General features: G+C 45.3%; 1 protein-coding gene across 7 annotated transcripts in view; it reads right to left on the bottom strand.

The window, feature by feature from the left end:
- The window catches only part of NR6A1 (nuclear receptor subfamily 6 group A member 1), a 65,613-nt gene extending 50,759 nt beyond the window's left edge, over positions 1-14,854 (bottom strand). For 3 of the 7 annotated variants that reach the window (XM_083721783.1, XM_083721784.1, XM_083721785.1), the window contains exons 1-4: positions 13,816-14,087; positions 12,788-12,832; positions 4,487-4,528; positions 4,278-4,334 (exon numbers count right to left, since the gene is read on the bottom strand). In XM_083721783.1, the coding sequence (XP_083577909.1) occupies positions 4,278-4,334; positions 4,487-4,528; positions 12,788-12,832; positions 13,816-13,942 (271 nt within the window). In that variant the 5' untranslated portion in view covers positions 13,943-14,087. Of the gene's footprint in view, positions 1-4,277; positions 4,335-4,486; positions 4,529-12,787; positions 12,833-13,815; positions 14,252-14,763 lie in introns of those variants that run through there. The other 4 variants (XM_083721786.1, XM_083721787.1, XM_083721788.1 and 1 more) reach the window with 3 other exon arrangements.
- Positions 14,855-18,166: the final 3,312 nt, after the last annotated feature.

The following is an 18,166-nucleotide window of genomic DNA, read 5'->3' as shown; positions in this document are numbered from 1 at the left end:
CTTTTTTTACCATTTTACCCCAAAGTTGTTGACCTTTTCTTGTGGATTTTACCCCATAGTTGAACGTCCATATTCCCCAGGGAGAAATGTCAAAGGAGATAGAGGACACCCCTATTTTCATGGGATAAATGTCGGAAGGGATGGAGCCCATCCCTATTTTGATGGGGAAAACGTTGGAGGGTAGGTAGGGATCTATTTTCACGGGAGAAACGTCGGAAGAAATGTTATCTGTATTTTAATGGGAGAAATGTTGGAGGGGATGGAAACTGTCCCTATTTTCATGGGGGAAATGTTGGAGGGGACGGTCATAGGATCTCCCTATTTACGTGGGAGAAACTTCGGAGGGGACAGTCATAGGATGCCCCTATTTTCACGGGAGAAACATCGGAGGGAATGGTAGAACGTTAAAATGAATTGGGACTCCTTGGCAGGTTTGGAATCAAGAGAGACTAATTTATTTGTTAATATAACAGACGGATAACTTGGAGATTTTTACATTTTTATCACACTCAAAGAATAATGTGTGCTAATAAATCAGAAAGAGGAACTGAGTAATAGGGTTATGTGGGGGAGATGGGAGGGGGAAATGGGGGGGGAATACAATTGTTGGAATGATCTGTTATGTGAAAACAGTTAATAATTTATTTTTACAAAAAAGGAAAAATTTCCCTACAGTGGTACCTCAGGTTAAGTACTTAATTGGTTCCGGAAGTCCGTTCTTAACCTGAAGCATTCTTATCCTGAAGCGGACTTTCCCATTGAAAGTAATGGAAAGTGTATTGACCCATTCCAGACGATGAAAAACACCCCCTAAAACAGCAATTTAACACACATTTTACTGTCTAGACCATTCATCCATAAAATGAAGACTTTAAAAGAATTTTTCGATCTCAATTTAAATAAGGAGACTGACTTAAAGATTGTTTGGGATGCCAGCAAAGCTGTCCTTAAGAGGATTTTTTATATAGTGGTACCTCAGGTTAGGTAGGAACGCGGGTGGCGCTGTGGGTTAAACCACAGAGCCTAGGACTTGCCGATCAGAAGGTCGGCGGTTCGAATCTCTGCGACGGAGTGAGCTCCCGTTGCTCGGTCCCAGCTCCTGCCAACCTAGCAGTTCGAAAGCACGTCCAAGTGCAAGTAGATCAATAGGTACCACTCCAGCGGGAAGGTAAATGGCGTTTCCGTGCGCTGCTCTGGTTCGCGGCTTAGTCCTGCTGACCACATGACCCGGAAGCTGTACGCCGGCTCCCTCAGCCAAGAAAGCAAGATGAGCGCTGCAACCCCAGAATCATCCGTGACTGGACCTAACAGTCAGGGGCCCATTTACCCTACCTCAGGTTAAGTACTTAATTCGTTCCGGAGGTCCGTTCTTAACCTGAACTGTTCTTAACCTGAAGCACCACTTTAGCTAATGGGGCCTCCCGCTGCTGCCACGCCACCGCTGCCCGATTTCTGTTCTCATCCTGAAGCAAATTTCTTAACCCGAGGTAATATTTCTGGGTTAGCGGAGTCTGAAGCGTATGTAACCTGAAGCGTATGTAACCCGAGGTACCACTGTATTTTTAAGGGGGAAATGTCGCACAGGACGGCAGCATCCCCCTATTTTCATGCAATAAATTTCAGGGGGAATGAAAAGACACCAGTATTTTCGTTGGAGAAACATCGGAGGTGATAGAGCGTCCATGTTTTCACGGAACAAATGCCAGGGTGGGATGATACGGAATAATAATAATAATAATAATAATTTATTTATACCCCACCCATCACCATGTTTTTGCGGAAGAAATGTCAACGTGTACGCTAAAAGGCCCGTGTTTTTAGAAGAGAAATGTCAGAGGGAATAATAATACTAATAATAATAATTTATTATTTGTAACCAGCCAGATTTATTATTTCCCCAACCACTCTGGGCAGCTTCCAACAATGATTAAAAACACATTAAAATGTCACATGGAAGACACCTCTGTTTTCATGGGAGAAATGTCGGAGGGATTCGAGGACATCACTATCGTCAACATTAAATGGACAGCCGGAACTCTGCTACCTTAGTACAAAAACAACCCACCAACCCTTTGAATGCATTATAAACATGCGACAATAGATGGCGCCATAGAGCACAAAACTTTTCCAGGTGAGTTTACATTGCTGTGGGATTTTTCCTTAAAACAATTTAATGAAATTTTTTCTATGCGATTTTACATAGCGGTGGGTTTTCTTTTCTTTTCTTAAAACAAATTAATGGTTTATTTTTTCTGTGCAATTTTACATAGCCCTTTCCCCCTTTTGTTAAAACGAATGAATTTATGGCTTGTTAATGGCAGCCCCCCCCCCCCCAGTGTGTGTAGATTATTTGAATTGCGTACCGCCGTCAACCTGCAGCTCTCTGGGTGGTTCACAGAATAAGAATCTTGAAAGATGAATCCGCAAAACGCATAATCGAAAAACTGTGACGGCAGCAACCCAATAACCCCGGCACCACACCATATATATACATATACAGTATGCAGGTTTTGGTGTCCTCGGGTGTCTTCCCGTGTAAAAGTTGGGGTGTCTAGGCGACGTTTCGACGAGGTCTCACTCGTCATCTTCAGGCTGGTGCTTTCGGCTTCTTGTTACTGGAACAGAGCGGGATCTCAATGTTTGAGTTCCTATAAATACTGTAGAGGGGGTGTGGTGTCTAGCCTCCAATGTTCTGGGCAGAGAGGAAGTTCCCAGGCTAGTGTGCCTTTTCTTCTTTTGGTCCTTAATTACTTGAGAGATACCTTGAGTGATTTCTTGAGTGAGATTGAGATCCCGCTCTGTTCCAGTAACAAGAAGCCGAAAGCACCAGCCTGAAGATGACGAGTGAGACCTCGTCGAAACGTCGCCTAGACACCCCAACTTTTACACGGGAAGACACCCGAGGACACAAAAACCTGCATTCCTGTACCCGTGAAAATCTACGAAAGCACATATACAGTATATATACACACACACACCGTATTTTTTGCTCCACAGGATACACTTTTTTCCTCTTAAAAACTAAGGGGAAATGTCTGTGCGTCTTATGGAGCGAATGTGTGGTCCTGGGGCTGGCTGGGGAAACCCCGGGCTTCCCCCTAAAGCCCCAACAAGCTCAGGCTGTGCGCGGCTATGGCAGACGCCAAGACAGCCAGCGTGATGGATGCCGCTCTCTGTCTTGGCTTATTTGCTCTTTGGGGCTGGGGGGGCTCCTCAGAAGCTCTGGGAGAAGCTTGATTACCCCCTCTAAAAACTAGGTGCATCTTGTGGTCCAGTGCGTCCTATAGAGCGAAAAATACGGGGGGGGGTGTATATATGTGTGTGTGTGTGTGTGTGTGTGTGTGTGTGTATGTGTGTGTGTGTGTGTGTGTGTGTCTATATGTATGTGTGTGTGTGTGTGTGTGTGTGTGTATATATATACACACACACACACACATACACACAGTACATACATATATATATATATATATATATACACACACACACATATATACGTATATATATATATGTGTATATGCAGGTTTTGGTGTCCTCGGGTGTCTTCCCGTGTAAAAGTTGGGGTGTCTAGGCGACGTTTCGACGAGGTCTCACTCGTCATCTTCAGAGACCTCGTCGAAACGTCGCCTAGACACCCCAACTTTTACACGGGAAGACACCCGAGGACACCAAAACCTGCATTCCTGTACCCGTGAAAATCTACGAAAGCAAATATGTGTATATATATATATATACACACACACACACACACACACCACACACACACAAACACATACATACACACACACATATAGATACACACAGAGACATATATACAGACACACGACACAAATACACACACAGACATATACATATATATATATATATACACATACATACATACATACACACACACACACACACACACACAGTGGTACCTTGGGTTAAGTACTTAATTCGTTCCGGAGGTCTGTACTTAACCTGAAACTGTTCTTAACCTGAAGCACCACTTTAGCTAATGGGGCCTCCTGCTGCTGCCGCGCCGCCAGAGCACGATTTCTGTTCTCATCCTGAAGCAAAGTTCTTAACCCAAGGTACTATTTCTGGGTCAGCGGAGTCTGTAACCCTAAGCGTCTGTAACCTGAAGCGTATGTAACCCAAGGTACCACTGTATACACACACACATATATAATATATATACGTATATATATATATACACACACACACACACGTGTATATGTATGTTTGTGTGTGGAAATCCCTGGTTCTCCTGGGCAAGAGAGAGAAAGGAATATACTCACTGCTGGCGTTCAAGGGGAGCACAGAGGAAGGGGAGTTCATCGGTTCAACATCCGTAGCTAGGAAGAGAAGGGAGGCAGGGTTTGAAATGCTGTTCCAATAATAATAACAACAACAATATATTTATACACAATATTAAAACACAGTAATGCATCAAACATTAAAAGCTTCCCTAAACATTTTCCCTAAAATAAGACGTATCCACACTTACTGGGAGGTGGGTCGTGTTCATTAGGTGGCTCCCGGTAGAAACCTAGGGGGCAGGAAAGAGATGCGTCATGGGTTGGTGCTATAAGCAACGATAATAATAATAATAATAATAATAATAATAATAATAATTTATACTCCGTCCATCTGGGCGGCTTCCAACAAAAGATTAAAATACAATAGTCTGTCAGACATTCAAAGCTTCCCTAAACAGGGCTGGCTTCAAATGTCTTCTAAAAGTCTGGTAGTTGTTTTTCTCTTGGACATCTAGTGGGAGGGAGTTCCACAGGGCAGAAGCCACCACCGAGAAGACCCTACTGAGAAGACCGCTGCTTAAATTTATTACTATTATTATTATTATTAGCCCCACCCCCATTGTCCAAGTTGCATTCCCAATTATTCTTGCCCGCTTCCGACGTTTGCCGACTTCCTGTAAAAACCCCCTCACCTCTTTTTCAGGGGGGGGGGTAAAAAGCCCCAATGATGTCGATTAATTAAAATTCCTTACCACCCTTACCGAAAATCACAGGCGGTTGGCAATATAAAACATCCCACATCCCATGCCCTTTTAAAATGTGAGGGGTTTGGGGGGGGTTGCTGTTTATATTTTGTGTATTTTGTGGTTTTATTTTTTTTGTTTTGTTCTGTGAAGTGCCCTGAGAACTCCTGCTAGATGGCAGTACAGTGGTACCTTGGGTTAAGTACTTAATTCGTTCCAGAGGTCCGTTCTTAACCTGAAATTGTTCTTAACCTGAACCAACACTTTAGCTAATGGGGCCTCCTGCTGCCGCCGCACTGCTGGAACACGATTTCTGTTCCCATCCTGAAGCAAAGTTCTTAACTTGAAGCACTATTTCTTGGTTAGCGGAGGCTGTATGTAACCTGAAGCGTATGCAACCTGAAGCGTATGTAACCCGAGGTACCACTGTATTTAAATTCAAGAACAGGAATAATAATTTAAGCAACGAAAGTAAAATAACAACAGCAAAACAACCACCACAATAAAAGAAAAGGCTTCTTCTTGTGTTAGAGGAAGAGGAAGACAAGGAGGACGAAGAAAAAGAAGAAGAAGAGGAGGAGGACGACGAGAAAAGGCTTGGTGTTGCCACAACAACAGAAAAGTCTGTGTTGTGTCTCAAGGTCTGCAAACGTCAATTTGCAAAGGGACAGAATAATTTCACGTCTAATTTGGAATGCAGATGAAACTCGAAAAATTTGAATACCACGGAAAAGTTCCTTTCAGTAGTTCAACTTGAAATGGTTTGCAATGGGGGGGGGGGGGTTACTGCAAACGTGTCCCCGTTGCTTTGCTCCTTGCACGGAGGAGGGGGGACCAGTTTTGCAGCCGCCCGCTTCCTGAGGGAATAATAAGAGGGCTGCAAACCCAAAAATCCGGTTTGGGTGCAATTGCGACTCAAGGAGGACCTTCGAATGGAAGTGGGGGGGGGGGGAGAGAAGCGGTATAGAAGGAAGAGAAAGGAGTTATTGTTGTTGTTACTATTATTATTAAATGTCATCTCGTGTTGCCACAACAACAGTAAAAGAAAAGGTTTGTTCTCATGTTGCTGCAAGATGAAGAAGAAGAAGAGGAGGAAGAAGAAGAAGAAGAAGAAGGGGAAGAGGAGGAGGAGGAGGAAGAAGAAGAAGAGGAGGAGGAGGAGGAGGAAGGGGAAGCAGGGGAAGAAGAAGAGGAGGGAGAAGAAGAAGAGGAAGAAGAAGAAGAGGAAGAAGAAGTGGAGGAAGAAGAAGAAGAAGAGGAGAAGGAGGAGGAAGAAGAAGAAGAGGAGGCGGAAGGGGAAGAAGGGGAAGAAGAAGAAGAAGAGGAGGAGAAAAGGCTCGGTGCTACCACAACAACAGTAAAAGAAAAGGTTCATTCTTGTGCTGCTGCAATAATAAATAACAATAATAAATTTATATTTATACCCCACCCTCCCCAGCCAAGACCAGGCTCAGGGCGGCAATAAGAAGAGGAGGAAGAAGAGAAAGACGAAGAAGAGGAGGAGGAGGAGGAGGAGGAAGAGGAAGAAGGCAAAAGGCTCGGTGTTGCTACAACAACAGAAAAGTCATCTTGTGCTGCCACAAAAACAGTAAAAGGTTGGTTCTCGTGTTGCTGCAAGAAGAGGAGGAGGAGGAGGAGGAGGAGGAAGAGGAAGAAGAAGAGAAAGAGGAAGAAGAAAAGGGAAAAAGGAGGAGGAAGAAGAAGAGAAAGAGGAAGAAGAAAAGGGAAAAAGGAGGAGGAAGAAGAGAAAGAGGAAGAAGAAAAGGGAAAAAGGAGGAGGAAGAAGAAGAGAAAGAGGAAGAAGAAAAGGGAAAAAGGAGGAGGAGGAAGAAGGGAAAAGGCTCAGCGTTGCCACAACAACAGAAAAAGAAAAGATTTGTTCTCGTGTTGCTGCAAGACTAAGAAAAAGATGAAGAGAAGGAAGGGGAAGAAGGGGAAGAAGAGGAAGAAGGGCAAGAAGAGGAGGAAGAAGGGCAAGAGGAAGAAGAGGAGGAGGAGGAGGAAGGAGAAGAAGAAGAGGAGGAAGAAGAAGAGGAAGGGGAAGAAGAGGAGGAAAAAGAAAAGGCTCAGTGTTGCCACAACAATAAAAAAGTCTTGTTCTCCTGTTGCCGCAACAGCAGCTTCATTCTCCTGCCTCCCCCCCCCCCCGCCGCTCTGGACCACTAGCGGAGGAGACCAAAGGAGGGACCCCAGATGACCACAGGGTCCAGGTTCAAGTGAGTCCAGTTGCAACGGAAACCCCCCCCCCCCGCAAATTGGGTGAAATTCAGCCGGAAACGCAAGCCACCCGGCCTCCCCCGGCCCTACTCGGGAGTTGCGTTGGGGGTGGGGGACCACTCAAGGTCTGCAAACGTCGATTTGCAAAGGGATAGAATAATTTCATGTATAACTTGGAATACTTAATGTGATTGGATTGGATTGTGAAAATGAAAAACTGAACAAAAATGATTTTTTTAAAAAAAGAATTTCTACAGTACTTGTTTTTTATTTGAATTTCCATTGAAACGAGACCGTATTTGAATGTTTTGATGTTGTATTTTAATCTTGTTTTTAAGTTGCATTTTAATTCATTGGTTTTTCTATCGGGCGTTAGCCGCCCTGAGCCTGCTCTTGGCTGGGGAGGGCAGGGTACACATAAAAAATATTATTACTATTATTGAATGTCAATTTGCAAAGGGATAGAATAATTTCAGGTCTAATTTGGAATACTTCATGTGATTATATTGGACTGTTAAAATGGAAAACTTAACAAAAATGATTTTTTTTTTAAAAAAAGGAAAAATTTCGATGGTGGCTGCATCTCCATCGCTGTTTCTCTCTCTCTCTCTTTTTTGCAAACGACAGAAAGCATGTAAATTTGGAGGCTGGTTTGCAATGGGGTTTGGGGTTTTTTTGCAACAATTCCGATTGCTTGTGTCTCAAGGTCTGCAAACATCAATTTGCAAAGGGACAGAATAATTTCATGACTAATTTGGAATACAGGTGAAACTTGAAAAATTTGAATACCACTGAAAAGTTCCTTTCTTTCAGTAATTCAACTTGAAATGGTTTGCAATGGGGGGGGGGGGTTACTGCAAACATGTCCCCGTTGCTTTGCTCCTTGCATGGAGGAGGGGGGACCAGTTTTGCAGCCGCCCGCTTCCTGAGGGAATAATAAGAGGGCTGCAAACCCAAAAATCCGGTTTGGGTGCAATTGCGACTCAAGGAGGACCTTCGAATGACCTTTGGAAGTGGGGGGGGGGAGCGGGATAGAAGGAAGAGAAAGGAGTTATTGTTGTTGTTATTGTTATTATTAAATGTCGATTAGCAAAGGGATAGAATCTCCAGCGCCATTCTCTTTTTCTTTTCTTTTTTGCAAAAAAATTGGAGGATCAGCCTGGTTTGCAATGGGGCTTTTTTTGCAACACTTCTGATTGCTTTGCTCCTTGCATGGAGCGGGGGACCAGTTTTGCAGCCGCCTGCTTCCTAAGGGATAAGAACGAGGGTTGCAAACCCAAAAAATCTGGTTTGGGTGCAATTGCAACATTTGGCCAAGGCACAGCCTGATCCCCTCTAATACCTCACCGAACTCTAGCCCAATCTTTGCCATTAATTTGATTTTGAACTGATTTTAGAATGAATTGATTTTAGAACGCTTCGTTATTTTATTGTTTATGGGTTTTTTTCCCAAGTATTTCAATTAATTTTCAAAATTGAAACAAACAAACATACATCCTATTTGTAATTAAACCAATCTTGATAACATTGTTAAGTGACTTCCTCAAATCCCCCTGGTTGAATTTCATTATATATCATTTTAACAGTTTTATATATCATTTTAACAGTTTTCCAAAATCAATCTTCTCAAATTATCTTGATCACTTAACATCTTTCATTCTTTCTAATCTGGCTTTAAGCATCTTACTTCCTATTCTTACATATTTAAATCCTATGCCTATCTCATGTTGTTCTATTGTTGTTAGCCGCTCTGAGCCTGGCTTTGGCTGGGGAGGGTGGGCTATAAGTAAAAAATTAATATTATTATTAAGAAGGACCTTCGGGTGACCTTCGAATGGAGGGGGGAAGCCGGATAGAAGGAAGAAAAAGGAGAATAAAGGGGTTGCAATGGGGGGGGGGGTATTATTTGTTTTGGGTTTTCCCACCGCAATATAAAAGGCCGGCTTTGCATTTGCATGGGGCTCTTTCGATTGATCCTGGGGGTTGTAAAATATTCAAGGCGGGCACTGAAACTGGGGGGGGGGATTATTGATTGGGGGGGGGAGGAAGCGGCCAAGGAGGAAGGAAGGATCCTTCAAAGGGAGGAAAATGAACCATTTATAGTGGAATTGGCCCCCTGTCCAAACACGCCCTGCATGATTTATGGGGGGGGGGGAGGAAAAGAAAAGAGAATGGTCGGGGGGGCATCCTGGGAAGGGGGAAAGGGGTTGATGCCAGCCGGTTTTTTTGGGGGGGGGAGGAAGGGTGAAGGAAGAGAAAATAGGAAGAGATGGGGTCGATTTCGAGTGAATTTATACACACACATACACATATACATATATATATATACGCACACACATATACACATATATATATATATATATATATATATATATATATATATATATATATATATACACACACACACACACACATATACATACATACATATATATATACACACACACACACACATATATACACATTTTCAGGGGGAAGAGTGAAGGCTGAGAAAATGGGGGAGAAGAGGATAGATTTCAAGTGGATTTATACACACACACACACACACACACACACACATATATATTTGAGGTCAGGAAGAGTGAAGGAAAATAGGGGGAGATGCGATAGATTTCGAGTGAATTGATATACACACACACAGAGTACCAGAGGCCTTCCTTTTGGGCATTGTTGACCAGAGGGTGTTAAAGAATGATCGAACATTCTTTATGTATGCAACAACAGCAGCAAGGATACTCATCGCTAAGTATTGGAAAACTCAAGATTTGCCCACGCTGGAAGAATGGCAGATGCAACTGATGGACTACATGGAACTTGCGGAAATGACTGGCAGAATCCGAGACCTGGGAGAGGAAGCCGTGGAAGAGGATTGGAAGAAATTTAAGGACTATCTACAAAAACATTGTAAACTATATGAGTGCTAAGAAGGATGAGAGATTTGAAAACAACAGGGCCCATAAAGTTAGTTGACAAGATTATGAGAATGAGTGAATTTTATGAGGAAAATAAATTTTGAATAAATATTGTGTTAAAATTAGGTATTTAAGACCTAGATAAAAATATTCAAAGTTAGGGGTAAAACATTGGAAATGTGTATAATAAGAATTGAAACAAGGTGATAAGTTGCTGGCTAAAGTTTTATAAATTTGGAACGCAAGAGCGGAAGATGTGAGGAAGTCCAAAGGATGAAGAAAAGATGGGTACTATAAGATGTTAAATTTTATGTCTGTTCTTTTTTCTGTCTATTATCTGTTTATTCTGTCTTTTCTCTACTGTATTAACAAAATTTTTAATAAAAAATTTAAAAAAAATATACACATAGAGACATATATATGTATATATGTATGTGTGTGTGTATATATACACACACACACACACACACACACAGTGGTACCTCTAGATACGAATGGGAGCCCCGTTCACATCTAGAGGTAAACGTAACTAGCGACGGCCACGTCTGCACACGCACGTGTGACGTCATTTTGAGCGTCTGCGCATGCGCAAGCAGCGAAACCCGGTCGTAATGCGCTCCGTTACTTAGGGCTGCCGAGGAGTGCAACTCAAACGCGCTCAACTCGAAGCATATTTAACCCGAGGTATGACTGTATATATACACACACACACACATGTATTGGTGGGAAGAGTGAAGGAAGAGAAAATAGGGGGAGATGCGGTAGGTTTCAAGTGAATTTACACACACACACACACACACAAGAAGGGGGCATAAGGAAGACCCTCCAAGTGCCCCCCTTTTCTGGATCTGGTCCTATAAAAGGAGAGACCATCCCAATTTTTATCAGAGAACGGTCGGAGGCTCTGTGGCAGTAAACCTATTTTATGGAAATTATTATTATTATTATGGAACAGGGCGTCCCAATTTTCATCCGAGAAAGGCTGGAGGGTCTGTGGCAGTAAACCTATTTTATAAAACTTATTATTATAATTATTATTGTTATTATTATTATTGAACAGGACATCTCGATATTCATAAGAGAAAGGATGGAGGATATGCAAATGTAGGCTTATTTTATAAAATGACAATTATACATGGAGCTGATTGATGCGGGAGCCAGATCTATTATTATGATATTCTCATTCTCTGTATAATTAATTATAAATTATAAAATTTCTCATTAGGAACACTGACACCTTCCTGCAGTGTCAACATTTCCATGCACCGTAAACCACCTTGAGATTTTTAATTAAAAAGACAGAGCAGTCTAGAAACGAACGGGAATAAAATAATAAAATTAGGGTGTTGTAATTATGTATTGTTATTAATGATAAAGGGGGGAAGCCATATCTATGCAGTACGATATTCTATAGCGTACAGTTTACATATTGATTAAATTGAAATATAAAAATATCTATTATTATAGATTATATAATACAATATCTATCTATTATTGTTGTGTTGTTGGGTCGTTTAGTCGTGTCCGACTCTTCGCGACCCCATGGACCAGAGCATGCCAGGCACTTCTGTCTTCCACTGCCTCCCGCATCTATTATTGTAGATTATATAATAATAAGACAGTTTTATATTACATGATAATACAAAAATATCTATCTATTATTACAGATTATATAATAATAAGATAGTTTTAAATTATATTGTGATACTTCAATTATTTGACATTTTTATATAGCAGTATAGAAAGGAAGTGGATCATGACAAAATAATAACATATTAATTTTATGATATTGTAACTATAATGTCCCCCTTTCTTCACCCACCGACCAATTTTTTTTGGGGGGGGGGGCAAATCTATTAAGATATTCTAATTCTATACATTTCCAAATTCTACTTCAATTATATTATATTGTTCAGGGAAGTTTTTAAGGTGTGACATTTTAGTGTATGTTTGGTCTTTGTTGGAAGCTACACAGAGTGGCTGGGAAAACCCAGCAAGATGGGTGGGGTACAAATAATAAAGTATTATTATTATAGTGGTACCTCGGGTTAAGTACTTAATTTGTTCCGGAGGTCTGTTCTTAACCTGAAACTGTTCTTAACCTGAAGCACCACTTTAGCTAATGGGGCCTCCCGCTGCTGCCGTGCCGCTGCTGTGCAATCTCTGTTCTCATCTTGAAGCAAAGTTCTTAACCTGAAGCACTATTTCTGGGTTAGTGGAGTCTGTAACCTGAAGCGTTTGTAACCTGAAGTGTCTGTAACCTGAGGTACCACTGTATTATTATTATTATTATTATTATTATTATTATTATTATTATTATAATACCATGATTTCTTGTTATGAATGAAGGTCCACCTGCCAATCTTTTTTTCGGGGAGGGGGAGCCAGCCAAATCCCTTACAATATTCTAATACAGTGGTACCTCGGGTTAAGTACTTAATTCGTTCTGGAGGTCCGTTCTTAACCTGAAACTGTTCTTAACCTGAAGCACCACTTTAACTAATGGGGCCTCCCGCTGCTGCCGTGCCGCTGCTGTGCAATCTCTGTTCTCATCTTGAAGCAAAGTTCTTAACCTAAGGTACTATTTCTGGGTTAGCGGAGTCTGTAACCTGAAGCGTCTGTAACCCAAGGTACCACTGTATTGTAATATTCAAATAATACAATATTCTTCCCATACCCTCCTTCCCAACATCATCCCATCGCATGTCACTTGGCTTGCGGTCTGCAGAAATAAAACAATTCACAATGTTATGTTATGACAACCAAATATTATTACAATGTTACAATAACAAGATAATGCTATGATACTGTAACCACTGACAATTAGAAACAAAGGGGAACACTTTTTTTCCTTTTTCTTTTTCTTGAAATAAAAGCTTCCCCCCCCCATTTTTTTATTTCCCCTTTTTTCATATCCCCCCTTTATTATTTCCCCCCTTGTTTTTCCCTTCCCCTTTTTATCTTCCCCCTCCTTCATTTTTCATTTCCCCCTTTTATTTCCTTTATCCCCTTTGCTTTTCCCTTTCTTCTTCCCCGCTTTTTACCCCCACCTCCCCCCCTTTTTCCCCTTTTCTTTTTTCCCTTTTCCTCCCCTTGTTTTTCCCTTTACTTTCTCTCTTTCCCCTTTTATTTCCTTTAACCCCCCCCGTTATTCCCTTTCTTCTTTCCCCCTTCCCCTTTTTTCTTTTCTTTTTCCCCTTTCCCCCACTTGTTATTCCCTTTTTCCCCTTTCCCCCATTATTTCCCTTCCCCCCCTTTTCTCTTTTCCCCTTTTCTGCTTCTTTTCCACCTTTTCCCTTTTTGTCCCCCCCATTTCCCTTTTCTTTCCCCCCTTTGTTGATCCCTTTTTCCTTTCCTCTTTTCCTTGTTTTTCCCCTTCCCCCTTTTCTTCCCCCCTCCCCTTGCTTTCCCCTCCCCCCTTGTTTTTCCCTTTCCTTCCTTTTCCCCTCCCCCATTTTCTTCTTCACCCTCGATTTTCCCTTTCCCCATTTCCCCCCATTATTCCCTTTTCCTTCTTTCCCCCCCCCCTTTGCCCCTTTATTTCTCCCTTTCCCCTTTTCCGTTGTTTTCCCCTTCCCCCTTCTTTCCCCCCTCCCCCTTGCTTCCCCACCATGCCCCCCCTTTATTCCCTTGTACTTCTTTCCCCCCCCCTTTGTTTATCCCTCCCCCCTCCCCCCTTGCTTTTCCTTCTCCCCTCAAGCTTACCGTTCTGAGGCGGCGGTGGCGGAGGGGGCGGCGGAGGGGGCGGGGGTGGGGGCGGCCTGGGGGTTCCCGGCGTCCTCCGTCCTGGTCCGGAGGCGGCTCCGGGCGGCGGGGGCGGCTCGTCGTCCATGTCTCTCAGGCGGGCGTGGGAGGCGGAGGCGGAAGCTGCAGCCGCGGCGCCCCGGCGCGCCCGGCGCCCATCGCCGCCGCTCCCCGAGCGACCTGACAGGACCGAGCGACTCGACCTGACTGACGGACCGCGAGCGCCCACGCCCCGTCCCAGCGCGCCGCTCCGCACTGCGCACGCGCCGTCCCGCCCCCTCGGTGGTGGCGACAGCGCGGATTGGCCGGAGGAGGAGGGGCCCGCCCGGGCGCACGCGCGGCTCCGCCTCCGCGCCCCGACCGACACCATTGTCCGGCCAGAGACGCGGCGGTACGCACGCGCGGGGGATCGGCGCACGCGCAAAAGCGCCTCCACGCTGAACCTGCTCGAGGCAACTCTTCGGCGAGCTGACTGCGCACGCGCAGAATCACCTCCCCGCCGAACCTGCTCGATGGACTGACGGCGCACGCGCAGAATCAACTCTTCGCCGAGCTAACTGCGCACGCGTAGAATCACCTCGCCTGTCCTACTACAGGTTCTAGCTGCGCATGCGTAAAATTAACTTAGCCTGGCTGACTGCGCACGCGCAAAACCACCTCGCCTTCTCTCCTAGGACTGGCTGCGCACGCGCAAATTTAGCAACGCCGGGTTGACTGCGCACGCGCAAAACCACCTCCTCGCCTGCCCTCCTAGAAGGACTGGCTGCGCATGCGCAAAATTGACTCTTCGCCGGGCTGACTGCGCACGCGCAGAAACAAAGCGAGCCGGCCCTACGGCGCACGCGCACCCCTTAACTGACAGGCCGGCGGAGCGGGCCGTTCTGCGCACGCGCGGACCCTTCCACATACTTCTGGGCCGCTTCGGGATGAAACAACTGTCGAAACGGGCGGCGGCGACGGAGAACGAGAGGAGCAAACCGAACCGCCGTTTTTTGAGAAATTTAGGGCAACGGCACCGGGGGCGAAGCTGCTAGGCCCGGTTTCGCAGTTCCGACCCCCCCCCCGCTTAGGGGAAAATGGTCTCTCCCGAAATGGGCCTCCTTGCCCGCTAGGCCACGCCCTCTCTTTACATATTCATAGACCCGCCCCCCTCATGAATATGTACAAGCTTCATTCAGATAGGACATGAAGGATTCATTATTGCCGCGTCATTATTGATGGTTATGATCTTGGGAACAAGGGATTGAGACCTTTTTATATTATATGTGTGTGTGTGTGTATTTTTATATATAAATATGTGTGTGTGTATATATATATATATATGTGTGTGTGTGTGTGTGTGTGTATATAAAATTTAAAAAAATATATTTCTATCCCACCCTCCCCAGCCGAAGCCGGGCTCAGAGCGGCTAACAACAGTAAAGCAATACTGCATTCTAAAATCAGTTCATTCTAAAATCAAATTGATGGCAACCATTGGGCTAGAGTTCTGTGAGGATTGCCAAAGGAGGGGGTCAGGCTGTGCCCTGGCCAAAGGCCTGGTGGAACAGCTCTGTCTTGCGGAAATATGTCAAGTCCCGCAGGGCCCTAGTCTCTTGTGACGGAGCGTTCCACCAGATTGGAGCCGCAGGCTGAAAAAGCCCTGGCTCTGGTCAAGGCCAGCCTAACCTCCCTGTGGTCCGGGACCTCCAAGATGTTTTTGTTTGAGGATCAAGGGACGTACCAGAAGAGGCGGTCCCGTAGGTATGAGGGTCCTAGGCCGTATAGGGCTTTCAAGGGTTAAAACCAGCACCTTGAACCTGATCCTGTACTCCACCGGGAGCCAGCGCAGTTGGTATAGCACTTCCTGCTTCCCCAAGGGGGTCCTAGCCATAGCTGTCAACCTTCCCCCTTTTTTTGCGATAAATTCCCTTCTTCCAGCACCGCTTCCCGCTGCTATCCCAGATTGTTGTCCCCGGGACAGGTGAGGCTGTTGATCCCTTCTTTTCAAATCAGAAAGTTGAAAGCTGTTGTCCTAGCCATATCTGTCAACCTAATAATAACAATAATAATTTATTATATATACCCTGCCCATCCGGCTGGGTTTCTCTAGTCACTCTGGGCGGCTTCCAACAGAACACTAAAATACAATAACCCTAAATAACACTAAAATACAATAAGAGGGCTGCCTTCAGATGTCTTCTAAAAGTTTGGCAGTTATTTTTCTCTTTGACATCTGGTGGGAGGGCATTCCACAGGGTGGGTGCCACCACCGAGAGGGCCCTCTGCCTGGTTCCCTGTAGCTTTGCTTCTCGCAGTGAGAGAACCGCCAGAAGGCCCTCGGCGCTGCACTTCAGTCTCCAGAAAGAAGTCTGGGCAAAATGATGGCGGTGGAGACGCTCCTTCAGGAATACTGGACTGAGGCTTTCAAGGTCAACACCGACACTTTGAATTGTGCCTGGAAACGTCCTAGGAGCCAATGAAGATCTTTCAAGACCGGTGTTATGTGGTCTCGGCGGCCGCTCCCAGTCACCAGTCTAGCGGCCGCATTCTGGATTAGTTGTAGTTTCCGAGTCACCTTCAAAGGTAGCCCCACGTAGAGCGCATTGCAGTCGTCCACGCAGGAAATAACCAGAGCATTCATCAAGCAAGGCAGTCTGTGGGCAGGGAGGGTCTCATCCTGCGTACCAGATGGAGCTGGCAAACAGCTGCCCTGGACATAGAATTGACCTGTGCCTCCATGGACAGCTGTGAGCCAGTGTGGTGCAGTGGTGAAGAGCAGTAGTCTCGTAATCTGGGGAACCGGGTTCGCTTCCCCGCTCCTCCACCTGCAGCTGCTGGGTGACCTTGGGCCAGTCACGCTTCTCTGAAGTCTCTCAGCCCCACTCACCTCACAGGGTGTTTGTTGTGGGGGAGGAAGGGAAAGGAGAATGTCAGCCGCTTTGAGACTCCTGAAGGGGAGTGAAAGGCGGGATATCAAATCCAAACTCTTCTTCTTCATTTATCCTTTGAAAACAACATTCCTAGGTTGATACATTTCTCACCTTAAAAAAAACCCACCAGCTACAGTTTTCTCTTCTGTTCCGGTTTTACTTTGTTAGTGTTTTCTCTGCAGGTTGTCTGTCACCTTTAATCCCTCTCCAGGGCTGCTCTGCTTTTCAGTTTGCCTGGTGTAGCTTTCTCCAGAAGACACAGAAGCAAGGGGAGAGAGCAGGCAGGGCGAAGTACCCTTTGGAGCATAGCTGTCAACTTACAGATTTGAAAATAAAGGACCAGCAGCCTCGAAAATAAGGGATCAGCAGCCAAAATAAGGGATTTTCCCGGCACAGGTATGTTCGACTTCTGAGCCCCTCCGAGCCAAAGGCAGAAAGCCCAGCCAGCAGCCAAACGAAGCCTCAAGCGGTGGTTCCCACAGCGCAGCAACCCAGCAAAGGGGATGCAGGAAAGAAAACCACCGTCACCTCTCCGCTGGGAAGCGCTGAGCAAAGGTGAGTTCCCAGGCAACGCGGCCGATTTGATCGGCACAAGGCATGCAACTCCACCCCCCCAGTTGTTCTTAGACACCTTATTGGGTGAGCAACGCAGCCAAGCAACCCAGTTGGAGCCTCCCTCCTCCCTGGCCGGCAGGGAGGGAGGGAGACAAGCTGCTTCCTTTGAAACCTGGGAAATTCAAGGTACATCATCAATAAGGGACAGCAGCGGGACACAGCGCTGGGATAAGGGACTGTCCCGCCAAATAAGGGACAGTTGACAGCCGCTCTGTCTGCCTTAGCTTTACATAGCAGCAACAACAGCACTACAGTGCTACCTTATTTTGAGCCTGTCCCGTTTAGGGTCCATTTCGTTGAATGTCTGCGGCAAACCCAGAAGTACCGGAACGGGTTTGCTGTTCGCACGTGTGCAGAAGCGCTAAATTGCACTTCACACAAAAACATTAAATCGTGCTTCGCGCAAGCACAGAGTGGCGCTTTGTCGAGCATCCGGGGCTCCGGAATGGATCCCAGATGCAAAAGGAGGTATGACTATACTTTCATACCTCATGTTACGTTCTTTCAGGTTATGTCCTGTAGCGACCCAGAAGTACCGGAAAGGCTTACTTCCGGGTTTTGCCACTCGCACATGCGCAGAAGTGCGAAATGACGTCACGCGCATGCGCAGAGGTGGCGAATCGCAACCCACGTGCTTACAGACACGCAGCTGCGGGTTGCGCTCTTTTCATGTTGCGAACGGGCCTCCGGAACAGATCCCGTTTGCAACCAGAGGTCCCACTGTATTCCACAGACTACTCCATACACAACCCATACACCTCTCTGACTGACGCCCATAGAGAGAC

Source organism: Podarcis gaigeae (genome assembly GCF_964106915.1).
Source record: "Podarcis gaigeae genome assembly, chromosome: Z".
NCBI classification, from domain to species: Eukaryota; Metazoa; Chordata; class Lepidosauria; order Squamata; family Lacertidae; genus Podarcis; species Podarcis gaigeae.
The sequence above is the reverse complement of the archived record's forward strand: the minus strand, read 5'-3'. Positions and strand labels throughout refer to the sequence as shown.